General features: G+C 42.6%; 1 protein-coding gene across 9 annotated transcripts in view; it reads right to left on the bottom strand.

The window, feature by feature from the left end:
* The window catches only part of ST3GAL3 (ST3 beta-galactoside alpha-2,3-sialyltransferase 3), a 156,549-nt gene that overhangs the window by 58,375 nt on the left and 84,341 nt on the right, over positions 1 to 13,833 (bottom strand). For all 9 annotated transcript variants that reach the window (XR_002440988.1, XM_021404072.1, XM_021404076.1 and 6 more), the window contains one exon: positions 1,358 to 1,452. Coding sequence is in view for 8 of the 9 variants with exons in the window: in XM_021404072.1 (XP_021259747.1) it covers positions 1,358 to 1,452 (95 nt within the window). In the remaining variant the exon portion in view is untranslated. The remainder of the gene's footprint in view (positions 1 to 1,357; positions 1,453 to 13,833) is intronic.

Genomic DNA, 13,833 nt, shown 5'->3' with positions numbered 1-13,833 from the left:
CTACTACAGAGAAGTTTCTTTGAGTTTCTTGGAATATGCAGCATTACTGAAAGTGAGCTCATCCTGTAAGTGTATTTCACACAAAAAGCTTTTGCGCTTGGACTAGACCACAGTCAATTGAAAACACTAGGGAATAGAATATTCACCAAAGTTCTCAGCAAAACCTTCCCGTTACCACACCAGCTACAATCGGGCTCTGTAAACACCAGCACCTTCCTCAGTTGATTCACATCGGAAATCCCAGCTGCTGGCGTCACTACGAGCAGCCAGCAAAACTCCTGCCCCATCTATTTCAACACAGGCATGTCTATCTACGCTTTCCAGCCCCCCTGACTACGCGTTTTCCCATGCGCATCCCGCTCGGACAGTCTTCACCTCGCACCAGCACGTGACTTATCTCCCCGCCGCCTGCCTAGGTTGTTTGGATATCATCAGATTGCCCCGACTGAAAGCCCTAATGAGGTGCTGATCCCATCATCCTATCACTCAGCTGAGCCAGGAGGCGTCCCATGGGACCGGCCAGAAAAGACTGATGCAAGAATTCCAAGTGATGTGTAACATGAAAGGGCGCCTTTCGCATCGCTAGGACTCGCAGCCTGTCAGCACAGCCATTAGAAATCCTGGGTTACAGAAGTTTATAATTCAACCCTCCCACACACACAACTTGCTCCAGACTGAAACTTGGCACAAAATTCAGTCCCAGGAGGGCATTAAAAAAATAACCCATTCAACCGTTTCCATCCCATGGCTTCAGCTCTCAGCCATTTAAATAATGGCAATTTCTCATTTCTCTTTTTAACTGAGGAAATCCAATATAAAACACCAGATTTACATAACACTGCAGTGGTGATACAAGCTGGCAACAAACCCAGGACGAGGGCTGCCAGAGCCATTCCGTCATCCCCTTTTGGTGAATTTCTCCATTTGGATTCAGTTTAACGGAATGATTTTTATTAAGTCTGGCTGTCATCGTGTGTAATCTGCAAATCCCACCTCCACGTTGGTCAGGCAGCGCGCCCTCGCCTTGCGCACCTCCTGTGCCTGTTAGGAGGGGATGAGCCCTCCTGCAGTCAGTGCAGCCTTCCACTTGTGCTGCCAGTGCTATTCCTTGAGGCCCTTGCTCCAGTCTGCTGGCCCTCCCACAGCACACCTGAGGTGCAGCCCCTGCTGCCGTATTACAGCTGGAGGACGGGATGTATCGCACATCACCACCAAGGCATCTGAATAGATTTCTCCTATTTGTTACACAAGTAGCAACAACTATAAAATAATGATGTGACCAAACGATACAAGAAGAAAACAAAGCCTCTGCAGAACCATGTTCTTTATTCAGTAGCTGCATAGAGATCTCTCGTACCTTGTCCTTTAATTCCAAAGGGGGGTACAAAGTCCCTGATACGAGCCCATCTCCTGAAGGAATCATCTAAGAACATTGGTGCCGGCTTCGAGAACCTGAGGAAATAAAAGAGAGAAATTAACTCCTTATGTAGGAAGGTCCAATTTCTGTAGGGAGCTGGAGAGAATCCAGACCTAAGTGCTGACTCTATGGTCTCACCAGCAATACCACAACACCACATTTTACTGTTAACCAAAGACGCCTGAGAATCTGTTAATGAAGACACCCAAAACCCTCAAGTCCTGAGCTTGACAATCACTTCAACAATTTAGAAGGACACGCTGAACTTCCATGCTATTGTTTGCTGCTAATTTAGCTACAATAAGTTGTAAATTGCAACCAGAGTTTATGTGGTTTTGCTTCAAGCCTTGTAGGCATGAGCCATCTTATGGGCTGTGTATGCCAGCATGCAAAAGCGTGCGAGGAAGAGGTGCAGAGCTCCTTTATATCGTTCATTACATGTACTGCTAGCACTGCTGTGCGCAGGTGTGCATGCTCTGGACAGATGTGAGTGGTTACAAGGCAGGAGCTAGCTGCTCCAGTGGCTGCTTCTGCCTCATTCATATGCAGATACACAGCAGCTCTCATCACAAAGGCATAAAGGAAGCAGTGCAGGAGATCATGAAGTAGCACTTGGTTTACAGAGGACGGAAATTCAGTACAGATGTAGGTGTTTTCTTCTGCATTCATTATCATATAAACGATTCAAGAGACATCCTTGCCAAACTGAACAGTTGTGATCCATCCAAAATCACTTAGAAAGAGAGAACTAGTTCTTCTTAACCATGTGATTATGGGAATACAATTAGCCTAATTACACCCTCAACAGAACAAACAGCAGCTACTAAAAATTTGTCCTTTCTAGAAACAAAACAATTAGTGCCTTGCCAAAGAAGCTACAAGAATACTGACTCCCATACCAGACCACTTCTGAGAGTTTTGAGATCAGTGCAAATACTGTAATAATTGGTGTTAATGACTATTAGAAATCTGTTCAATCAATCATACCAGAACAGCAGTGGGGATGTTCTGGATCAGGATCAGACTGTGAAATGAAGAAGGGAATGTGCTGCGCCTGGGGAGTCTAAGAGAGTTCATTACACCTCAAGTGCAATGTACAGGTATCAGAAGAAGACAGAACCTGGCTAGTCTAGATCTCGCTGGCAGGCGGGATGAAAGCAGGGCTTACCGCCGCTCCTTCGGGCTGTTTGTGCACTCAGCATGCAAATCCACGCTACTGCAATCCCGTAACTTCTTGCACCGGGACCATCTGATTTCAGATAAACTCATTTACACTACGCCGTCGTCACGTACACAGAAACAACATCAGATAGCGGCACAGTGAGGAAATGTTGGAATTAACATAAACTACAAAATACAGTCCAATCTGAGCCAACGTGTGGATGTGGAAATCACTGGGAATGAGGGAGAGAGAGAGCAGGAGTGTCTAACAAAAGAAGAACAGAAGACTCCAGCTCATCCCTGTGTACTCATGTTCACTCATGAGTGAATGCGAAGCATTCTTTAACTAAAGATTTTTAGTTAGAGAATCTGTAGCAATAAACACAGGATGCACAGATAATGTGGCTGATCTGGAAAACAAGGAGCGTTTCTCCAGAGCCCAAATGAGAGCAGAGGATGTGAAAGGATTGGTATAATTTTATCTGGGAAAAGTAGGGAAGATGTGTTAGATACATCAGAGCTTCTGAATACCTCAAGGAAAAAAGAAAAACCACAACACTCCACAGCCCTGTTCAAAACAAAGCAAAACAACCACAACAAGAAAGAACAGGATACAATAATACCCTGACAATACTCTAAGAACTTCAATAACATGACTAATTAATTTGTTGTTTGTACTGCTGATTCTTCAAGCTCTGATGCACTGAAACATAAGCACTGCGTTACACTCTTGGGTCTCCCAGGAGTTATCTCTGCCCTCTTCCAACATCAACAGGAAGACTTCTTCACAGGATTCTCATGCAATGCAAGAGTTAGAACCCAAATGGCTGCACGACAGATGCTCAAAGCTTTTCCTTTCCTTCCTTTTTCTGTCCAGCAGAATGGTCTCCCAGAATGGTCCCCATGTTCCCCAGGCAGCAGCCTCAGTGCAAAGTGATGGCACTGCTTGGGGGGCAGCACCAGCCCTGGGCTCATTTTGTTAGGTCACCAAATGGCTCTGGTTTTGTGGTGCCTAAAGAGGAGGGTGAAGTGCCCACCGACCTTATTGCATTTGCTGCAAGTGAAAAGAAAGTTTTCCAGCAAACACTGCAATAGCCTTAGGCCACCTACTGTTACCCGGTAGTATGCAACACTATTTTACTCAGAGCCAGGGAAACTGACTTTTAATTCACACTTTTGCTTCATTTAAGGCCACAGAGGAACAGGTTTGGGAAAAATATTATTGCCACGTGAGGAAAAAAAGAGCAATTAAAAGAAAATGTTTAGCTCTCATAAATTTTGAAGGTAATTCCATTCTGGAAATGTTAAGAGATCATGAATGCCATAAGCACATGATCTATGAAAAGCACTTTGCCATCCCAATAAATCAGAGCAGGCCAGCAGCGACGTCCAGCAGTGACGGGGAAATGCTGTCTGCCAAGGCTCTCCAGGAGCACGGCTGCTCTGTCTCAGCTCTGAAGCGTGTCTGGTGTATTCTAGGACCCTTCAGGAAATATCAGAATATGCCTCAAACAGTCCATGGGAATGCTCTTAGCAGAGCACCTAAAATACATTCCAAGGAATGTGTGGGAGTCTGTCAAACAGAAAAACTAAATGCCTCTTGAATGATGCTAAATTTTGTATTTACTGAGCATCTTACATGTGGGATACAGCATTTCACCCAAGTCGTAGAACCACAGAGGTTGGAAAAGACCTCTAAGGTCATCCAGACCAACTCCGCCCCACTCCACCGTGCCTACTGACCACATCCCTCAGTGCCACATCTCCACAATTCTTGAACACCTCCAGAGATGGTGACCCCACCACCTCCCTGGGCAGCCTGTGCCAGTGCATCACCACTCCTTAGGAGAAGAAATTGTTCTTTATATCCAACCTGAAGTCATCCACCATGGCTATTTAAAAGGCAGGTCACCTTCACAGCTTCAGAACTGAAAGAGGTTTGTGCTCTATGGGCAGACAGCACATAAAGGAAGAGTTTCTATTATTCAAATTCAAGCACTTCCCCTTTACTCCACCTTAAATTCCCAAACTGACACAATGCTATTTCGCATTACAGCAGCCACGAAAGGGTGAGGAATTTGGGTGCTCGTGGCACACAGTTATGACCTGCGTGATTTGGGAGGCAAACACCAAGCACCTCAAAATCTCTAGTCTGAATGACATACCCCAGCAAAGGATGTCTGAATAGACAAAAATAGCCATTGAATAATTTCAGATACTTAATCTCAGGTACAATCCTTTACCTATTCCTAGCTGCTGTTTTCAATGCAATTAAATACATAAATGTGTAGAAAGGAATAAGCTCGACCAAAGTGAAAGCAAAGTAAATACAACAATTGATAATATTTGGCTATAACGCAGAGGGAGAAAGACATGGCCAAGTCCCTGAACGAGCAGAGGACAGGATGGGACCACGTATCTAGAAATCAGATAGTGGGAAAAGGTAGATGGGCACCCACTAAGCTCCACTGTGAGTTTATTTCTCAACTACTTCCCTCCACTCAATAGTAGTTCAGCTGTTCCATTTTTTGTTTCTTCTTTAATTACTGAGAATCAGCAGAGGAAAACTGCAAGATGAAGGAAAATCCAACTGCATTAGAACCTAGAGTTGTATATAACTGCACATTACATTTGTGAAAGGACATGGAAAGCCTCCAACAGGAGGTGTGTGCTTTATTTTGTTTTTAAAAAAACACCAAAAAATGACTGATGTGTTCTGGCAAGATTTCCACGCTGTCTTTTGTTTGCTTATGCTGAAAAGCATCCACGGTTAGACAGAAGGAACAAAATCTACCAACTTTATTAATAAAATGGCTGAAATACAAACCAAAGCACACTAGCACTGAGTAGTTAGCTCCGAGAGATTTATAAAAGCAGAGGGAGAAAGTCTAAACTAACCTTTTCCTTTCTCCCTAGTGAGACCTAGATGTATGCTCTCTCCCCTGCCTCCCTTCTCTGGGAAGCAGCCTGGTTTGATAGCACAGGGAAGGAGGAGGCTTCTGATGTCCTGATTTCACATTTCTTATTGACATTAATCCTCTGTCAGAAATCCAAGCAGCTCAAAGGTTCCTCAAGCAGCTGAAAAATTTAAGAAACCACATTAATAAGGATTAAACCCATCCTACAGCCAACGTACTTCTTTTCCTAAATCAGCAAATAAATGAGCCAAAAATGGATGGTTGCAAGGAGGAAATCTTTGACAATAGAGATTGGGCTAAAAATTAAGTTGATCTTAACAAAGTGTAGAAATGGTCTAAAATAAATTAAGACATCGTGGTAAAGAGAACTTACTACTGAAGAACGGCCACCATGGGTTAGTTCCACCTACCATGGTCATTTGAAACGCCCATTTTTTTAATTTTATTTTTATTTTTTTTTTGCTAACGCATCTGTATAGGCCATTAAGCAGTCCACTATATTCAGGATCAGAAAGCATCAGCTCCAGGGCCATTCCCAGTTCTGGGCCTCACGCAAAAAGCCATGAACAAACCGGAAACAGGCTGTAGGAGAGCTATGAAAAAGATCTAAGGTCTAGAAAACATGATCCCTGAGGAAAACTAGAAAGAAGTGATTTTGTTTAGTCTGGTGAATAGAAATTGAAAGAGGACATGATAAGCCCTTAAATATTGCAAGGCTGCTGCAGAAAAGTAAGGTTATATCTCTTTATCTCTGGTGAAGAGAAGTAGGAGCCCTGTAGAAGTAGGAGCTTAAAATATTTTAAAGGAAACAAACATTAGAAAAATGTTTCTTATGCTTGGGATTATCACGTATTGAAACCTATTACCTGGACACGTGTTGCAGAACCTGAATTAACTACATTTGTTTCTTACTTTATTGTTTAATTTGCATCTATTAAGAACAGATTAGTCATAGCTGTGCCCACTTCTAAGTGGAAAAATTAAACAGATGACCTTTCGAAGCTCTGCACTAGTCTGCTTCTTTTAAAACCACTTTCACACTGGGCTAATGTTGCTAGGAGGTGTCAGAGTACCTAAGCCACAGTCTGCTGTAATGGGGCATCAAGAGCTACCCGTCAGACTCCTTGGGACTCTCAAGTATTTACCTTAATATAAGGCAATCAAATTTCAATACAAACATAGCTTTAGCTAAGCAGCACATGGATTTTGCAAGCCTGCTGCCTGCCAAGACTGCCTTCTGTTTGTACCCGGTACCTTTGTGATAAACAGGAAGACACGTAAAGTTTAACCTTTCTGCAGTCATTAATATCTTGTGCTTACGCACCACCAAGACACAAAATCAAAGACTGATTTAATATTGTCTCAGTCTCTCCTGCTAATTGACCACGTTATAACATGGATGAAGTCTAACACAGCGTCCTGATCAGCTTACCTAGAGGATCTCTAAATAATGGCAATAATGATACACGAGACTGTAAAGTTTTGAGATAAACCATGAATGTTAAAAACCCTAAGAAATCAGTTTGTCTAATCCAAACAATTCCTCAGACTCTGCTACAGATTCTCCAGACGCTTCATACAAAAAAACACACACGCACACACAAAAATAACAAGACTCTTCGTTTAAAGGCTCACTTCCTTTTGGAAATGAAAAAAAAAAAAAAAAAGCTATAAAATTCAAACAAGGCAGAAACTTTGTCCTGACCTGCCTCATGGCACAGCACATAGGACTATGTAGAAAACTTGTCATTGTTCACAGAACCCTCTAATACCAAGGCACAATTAGGTAAGGGGTAAAAAGCTGACTTCAAGACAGGGTAGAATAATGTTAGTTTAAAAACCAGTCTTCTAGCAACATAGTTTGTTTTTCATGACTTATTGTCAAAGATGCAAGATTGAATTACAGCTAGCTTTTCCTACCAAAAGCCAGGTGGGGTGTTTGTGGCCTCTGAGGGAGCACTGAGCCAAACAGATGAGATTACATGGTATTTGGAAACATGATGAAGGTGAGCAAAAACAGACTATAATTGCTGCTTGAGCTTTCAAAGCCTTCAGTGCAAAGAAAAAAATGAGAAGGGAAGGAGAACGGATCCAGTTCTTCCCCCAACAGAAAGACTCAGCTCACATGGAAGATGCCAGCCAGCAACTCTATCAGTTGGCCAAAGTTTAGCACAATTATGGTCCAGCTCACATTTCACTGGAACAGAAAGGAGATTGCTGTTTCTAATTAAAAAGAATGGGAGAGCAGTCATCTAGGCTCACTGCTGCTGCGCAACACCGCTTTACCAAAAAGCAGGGAATCGGATCCTTGCAGTGAAGATCTAATGTACATACCAGAAGACTGCAAGTGATGGCCACAGCTCACCTCACTGACCTGTTGTCCATCATAGATGCTAATCATCTGATCAGGTAAAACGAATGACTGCACTTTGATTTTAGAAAACCATCTTTATCCTACCTGCCAGCAAGAGTAAAGCCACAGCCACGTCACTCCCAGCAATCCTCCCCTACTCACCAGTCTTAGGGTAGAACACACCAAATTGCATTTCATTCTTCCAAAACCCCTTGACCTTGTTTCCTGCTACCACATTTCAGATGTAAATACCTGTCCTGAGGTTATTCTACTGTACCAGAACAATTTTCCAATTTGAAAGCACTGAAGGGTATAGTGAATTTTTTAGTGGCCTCCATGATGACTAATTACACCACTGCAGAAGGAGGCTGGAATATTTAATTCCTCCACCTAGAACAGCCAAGCACGGAACAGATGAGACTGCTCTGTACATGTACAGCAGAGGGGATGCAGCAAGGGAGGAAAAGAGCTAGGGAAGCTAATGAAAAAAGAGGCACAAAAGACAAACACGACCAGATAATGATACAGCCAAACTGAAGATGAAAAGAAGGCTGTTCACATTTAAGGTGGGTAAGCTCCAAAACAGCCTTGTGGTGGAAGCTGAGGAAGACAGGCAAGTGCAAAACAGATTACTCAAGTGAAGCTTCATCAATTTACAGAAAGAGTCGTATGATTTGGTGTCTGCGTAGGCAGGAGACGAGACTTTGTAATTCATTTGGTTCCTGAATGCCAGGTAATCCTTCACATCTGGCACATTGCTCTTTTCCAGGTCAAAAATTTCCTTAGGGTAAAAATTTCCTGCATAAGTCATACTGGAGCGATGATGTTGGTAGAATAAATGTCAATGTTTCGAGCACCATTCTTGAAACAGAAAGTTTGTTCAGAGAGAGAACAGAGTCACATTCTTCCACAATGATCAATGCCCTTTAAAAACTTAGACAAAAAATCCCATTAAGATTATATGGAAAATATTAATTTGCTTCAGAGTACACACCATGGCATTAACAGAGGTGTTGTTGGCTCTTCTGACTTTGTTATAAATAATACAATATTCTGAAAAGTTTTACAGGACCTAGTTCCCTAAGAGAATCTCAACTTTCACATAAGTAAAAAAATCATGATAATTTAGGGGGAAAAAAAAGGATTTTCCTAGCCTTATAGTTGGAAATGAGATTTTCATAGCTGGTAGAGGCTCTGATCATTATTTCCAAACTGCTTGCATTTTCTGTTCTGACTCATCATTACTGAGTATTTGTAGGTTGCAATTCTCATTGGTGCAAGTTCCAGCAGTGACCTCCACATGGTACAGAGAAAGCCTCCCCAATGAAAATGCACCCAAAGGAAAAAAAATGAAAGCAAAACAATAACAGTGGAAGAAAAAGTCCACAGACGCTACTCCACCAACAGCAGCTTACAGCACACAGACAGCCAGATGATAGAATGCAAAGAAACAAAGACAAGAATAAAGTAAATTGTTCCGCTTCTTTGTATACTATGTAAATTGACACTCAAAGACCACCACGCGGATGGTCCATTGTGATGCTGAGTAGAATTATTTTTTTTTCTCATTTTTAAAAAAGATTTGTTTTAGTCATCACAATTTGTGTTTGACATAAAAAAACGGCACAGAAATGACAATCAAGTCTACAGTTTCATAGAGAAAACAGAAGACAAGAGCTAGAAACAAGGAAGACCTTAGAAGAGCTCTGCAGTGAAAACAAGGAGGGATTAAATTCACAGAATCATAGAATCACCAAGGTTGGAGAAGACTTCCAAGATCACCCAGTCCACCCATCTACCTAGCACCACTATTTCCCCACTAAACCACATCCCTCAGTACAACGTCTAAACATTTAATGAACACCTCCAGAGATGGTGTCACAACCACCTCCCTGGGCAGCCCGTTCCAGCACCTGACCACTATTTCAGAGAAGAAATGTTTCCTAACACCCAACCTGAAACTGGACAAGGCTTTCCAGTTGAAATACACATCACAATTTTGCACCACTCAGAAGGTGGACGTCCTAACTAAAAGAGCAGTGAGTAGGTGGAAATGATCTCCACTGCACGAATTCCTCATTTCTTGAACAATTTACCTTGGCATGCTCCTTCTTGTACAAAGTTGTTCAAGAAGAAATGGTGAGATTTTTAAGGTTGCTTACTAGTCAAAGAAGTGTAATTCAGCTAATCAGAGAATAAGGTTTTTTTCCTTCTACGAAGCGCAACACAGAGTAATACAGTTTGGAGTGACATCATCCGGGTACATAAAAAGAAACCAACACGCACTTGATGAGTATTTGTACAATCACAGAATCAAAGAATTGTAGAGGCTGGAAGGGACCACTGGAGATCATCTAGTCCAACCTCCAGAAATACAAAAGATCACTAATACAGTATCACATATGAACACGCAGTTACAACTAAATTACAAAGCTATTGATGAGATCCATATCCTAACAAGTAACATTCCATTTGTGTTTCTGTTCCTTCGCTGCACAATAATCTTCACATTCTACTGCAGGGTGGATTGGTGGCAGGCAGAGGTTCCTTTTAAAGTTCAGACCGAGGCTTTTTCAACCTCTAAACTTCAAGAATTCTAGCACTCCACAGGCTCTGATTGGGAATCCAGACAAAAAAGACCAAAGCAACACACCCCAGGTGCCAGTAGGTCCCTCTAACTGCACAGAATGATTGACATGGGAGATACGTCCCCAGTGCCCAGTTTCATATCATTCTTTATCTCCTCGCCTTAATAATTCCAGCCCTTAGCCTGCAAGTTATCAGTACAGCAACATGCATTAAGATCTTCCAGATAACATAAGTGCTGTTTAATTTAAGCCTCTCTCCTTTGGTCCCATGGTTTTAAAAATAAACAAGAATTTTAACAAAACAAGGCTAAGACACTGTGCTTGTAAAAACTCCTTCTCAGTACTGCTTCCACAGATAAGGCACAGGGACTGGGCACTGCAGAAAGCTTCTATCCGAGAGGCCACCCGACAAAAACAAAAAGATTTACTGACTAAAGGAGTAAGCGGGTGCAGCAGATTCACTACTCAAAGCAAAAGGACTCTCCCCGTTTTCCTTACTACCACCTGAAGAACAGCACGGCAGACCTCCTCGTTCCAGGAATGGAGCTTTTCAGTGAGATCCTTCATTCCAGCAAGTTCCCACAGGACAAGCCAGTAGCAAAATAGGATGCTGCTGGTTTATGCATTTAAGATTTATGTAAGTCACCGAAATAAATACTAAATATTATTAGCTACTAAAGGAAATGGTTATGGTGAAGATGAGGGGATAAAAAAAAAACATACAGACATGTTTTCTCTTTCAAAATCCTTGATAAAGAAAGCACTTTTCCTTCAGCTGTGGGAAAGAAAGCAAGACATAATGGTGAAAGTTAAAGCTACACGTTTTGACTGCTATCAAAGGGAGATACGATGCATGGACAAAATGCAGCTCGAGCAATCCCAGGTCCCAAAGCACAGAAATGCTTCACTCCCCCCGTTATTGCTCTGGCAGTGGCCCCCAGGTACCCACCACCACCATGCTGGCAGCAGGGCTGGCTGGCACAGCTCGTGCCCCACCAACAGTATCCTAGGAGCAGGGGAATGGGAGGGCGGCACAAAGCACAGAGTGAGCTCGTAACCCCACATCTCTCCGGATCCATCACGGAGTCACAAAGGGAGTAATGCACTCTCTGTCTGAGCCTGGAGTTCAGCTTATTCACTGTGTTTCCTTGGCATCACCTGTTGTGGGTTTATTTTTTCATTTTTCTCTTTGCCCACCTATGTATGTGCAACCACGTAGCTGGGCTGCACAACTGCTGCAGTATTCAAGGGCTTCACAAACAATTACTGACAATTTACATCTGCCACAGGGAAGGTTTTTGTGTTTTTATTCCACTTCTTGAAAGTTTTAAAACCAACTCCATCAAGGTATTAAACTTTGCACTTCAGACATGTTGGAATTAGACATGTTCAGCATCACAGTGCAGGAAATCTTGCCCTTACGATGACAAATTGCAGCTATTTCATTCTCCTCTAATCTTACTTTTAACAAAACTATCACCTTCCTGAGAAAAATTGGAAAAAAGTCATGAAAACTCAGAGCCTAAAAAGTGAAACTCTCGGAATGCACTGGCAAAGAAAATGAAGAGCATTATATAAATAGTGAGTTATCTCAATCACCAGCTATTTCTAATGCCTTATCTTCTTAAGTACTTTTACCCTCCAATAAATCAACAAATACTTACTCACCCATTGGAACTTACTGAAGTGCAACAGAAGAAATAACAAGAAGTAACAACAAAGCTATGGTACAAACTACCAAAAAGGATTCCTTAAAAATAAGAATTTATTATCCAAAGTGTCATAAGATCCCCAAACACATTTTGACTGCCCTTCCCAATCCTTCCCAAAACGTTATTGCTCTAAAACCGGTTTCCCTGTATTAGCTGAACATAGTTTAAAAAAACAAAGCTGAAGCACGCAAACCCACTAATTTAGGACACTCTTAATTTCCCTTGTCTAAACAGAGAAGCTGAAGGGCTACTTCAGCTGAGGAGCCCTTCATCTTGATGACAGGAGAAGAGCAGATTTTCATTAGCCAGCAAAGCAGCAGCACCGTGAGCTGAATGGAAAAGTTCTCACAAGTATTTATGGGCGCTCTTTGGGCAAATGTTCAAGAAGACTGAAAACAGACAACCACAGAACAAGCAGACATGGCAGCATGGCCCCACATCATTCACCTCCATGCTGCTCACACTCTGCCCTCCTGAGCTGCGCCGTTCCCTCCTATGGGCTGTTCTGCTTTTTTACCTAGGTACAGTCAGCAGTGATGCTCACAGGCACCCCAGTGACAAAACCTGCAGAACCTCACGTCAATGCTGTGTAAACATCACTGCCCGAACTTAAGCATCCACATAATCAAAGTCTTTCAGGAACAATCAGCACTTGGTGGAATTCAACAGACACGGCACAGTTATGTGTCTTCTTGCCAAATCAGGTCATCTGTGTTGACCTACTTACCTTCTAGCAATTACTTCTGAACACCCCCAGTGCAGATTTTTCTGCAGAAACAGACTGATAGGTGCTTTGCAGCACTGGTTTTCATCTTAGCCATGGAGTGCCTCAAATGGACAGCCCCACTGGTGATCTCAAGCTCTAGAGCAGCAGAGCAGGTCTGCTCCTGACAGCCTCCATCAGCTAACATGGGAAAAATAGAAACCCTCATTACAGGGATTAGGATCTCGCATACTGGAACTAGGAGTAAAAATACAAGAGCGGCTCTAGCTGAAATAAAGGTAGGAAGATTTGCAGCAGTACAAACAAAACCTTCCCAACCTTACCCAAGGCTGGCACAGCCTTTGGTAATCCATAGCAGATAGCATGAGCTTTCATTCAATGGCTACTTATTTCTTCTTTTGATACCAAGGTGTGCTTACAAATCTAAGCGACCTTTGCCTGTTTTGCTCATTGTTAGACACACACTAAATTATAGCAAGCATTTCCTGGGCTCCAAGAGCAGCAGAACCAGCCCAAAGCAGAGCCTGGGGATCAGAGGTGTGTGCTTCGCTGACAATCACAGTCACTGCATCACAGAGCAAGGAAAAAAAGCGATGCTTGACTTTCAGCTTGGCTTTCTTTTTCAAGGATTAATTAACTTGATTGCGCAGCAGTAGGGAAAATCCTAAGGATGCAAGCGAGACTGCAGAGGAGCAGATCAGAGTTCAAAATCTCTTCTCTAAAAATGGCAATAAGTGGACGTCCAAGGTGAAGTAAAGAAAAGGGCAAAGTGATAAAATATTTCTTCCCTAACTTCCACACAGCTTTCAAATGCTTTCAGCTCAGTGGATTTCCTGAGCTTGATGTGGTTTGTCTAATCAGCTACCCCCATTCCTTCCAGAAACAGAACACTCCTCCAAATATTTGTCCAGACTCCCTTGGAATCCATACAGACGCTGTGCAGCCGACACATTCCTTGGC

Source organism: Numida meleagris, chromosome 7 (assembly GCF_002078875.1).
Source record: "Numida meleagris isolate 19003 breed g44 Domestic line chromosome 7, NumMel1.0, whole genome shotgun sequence".
NCBI lineage: Eukaryota > Metazoa > Chordata > Aves > Galliformes > Numididae > Numida > Numida meleagris.
Note: the sequence above shows the minus strand (reverse complement) of the source record. Positions and strands in the feature narration are given on the sequence as shown.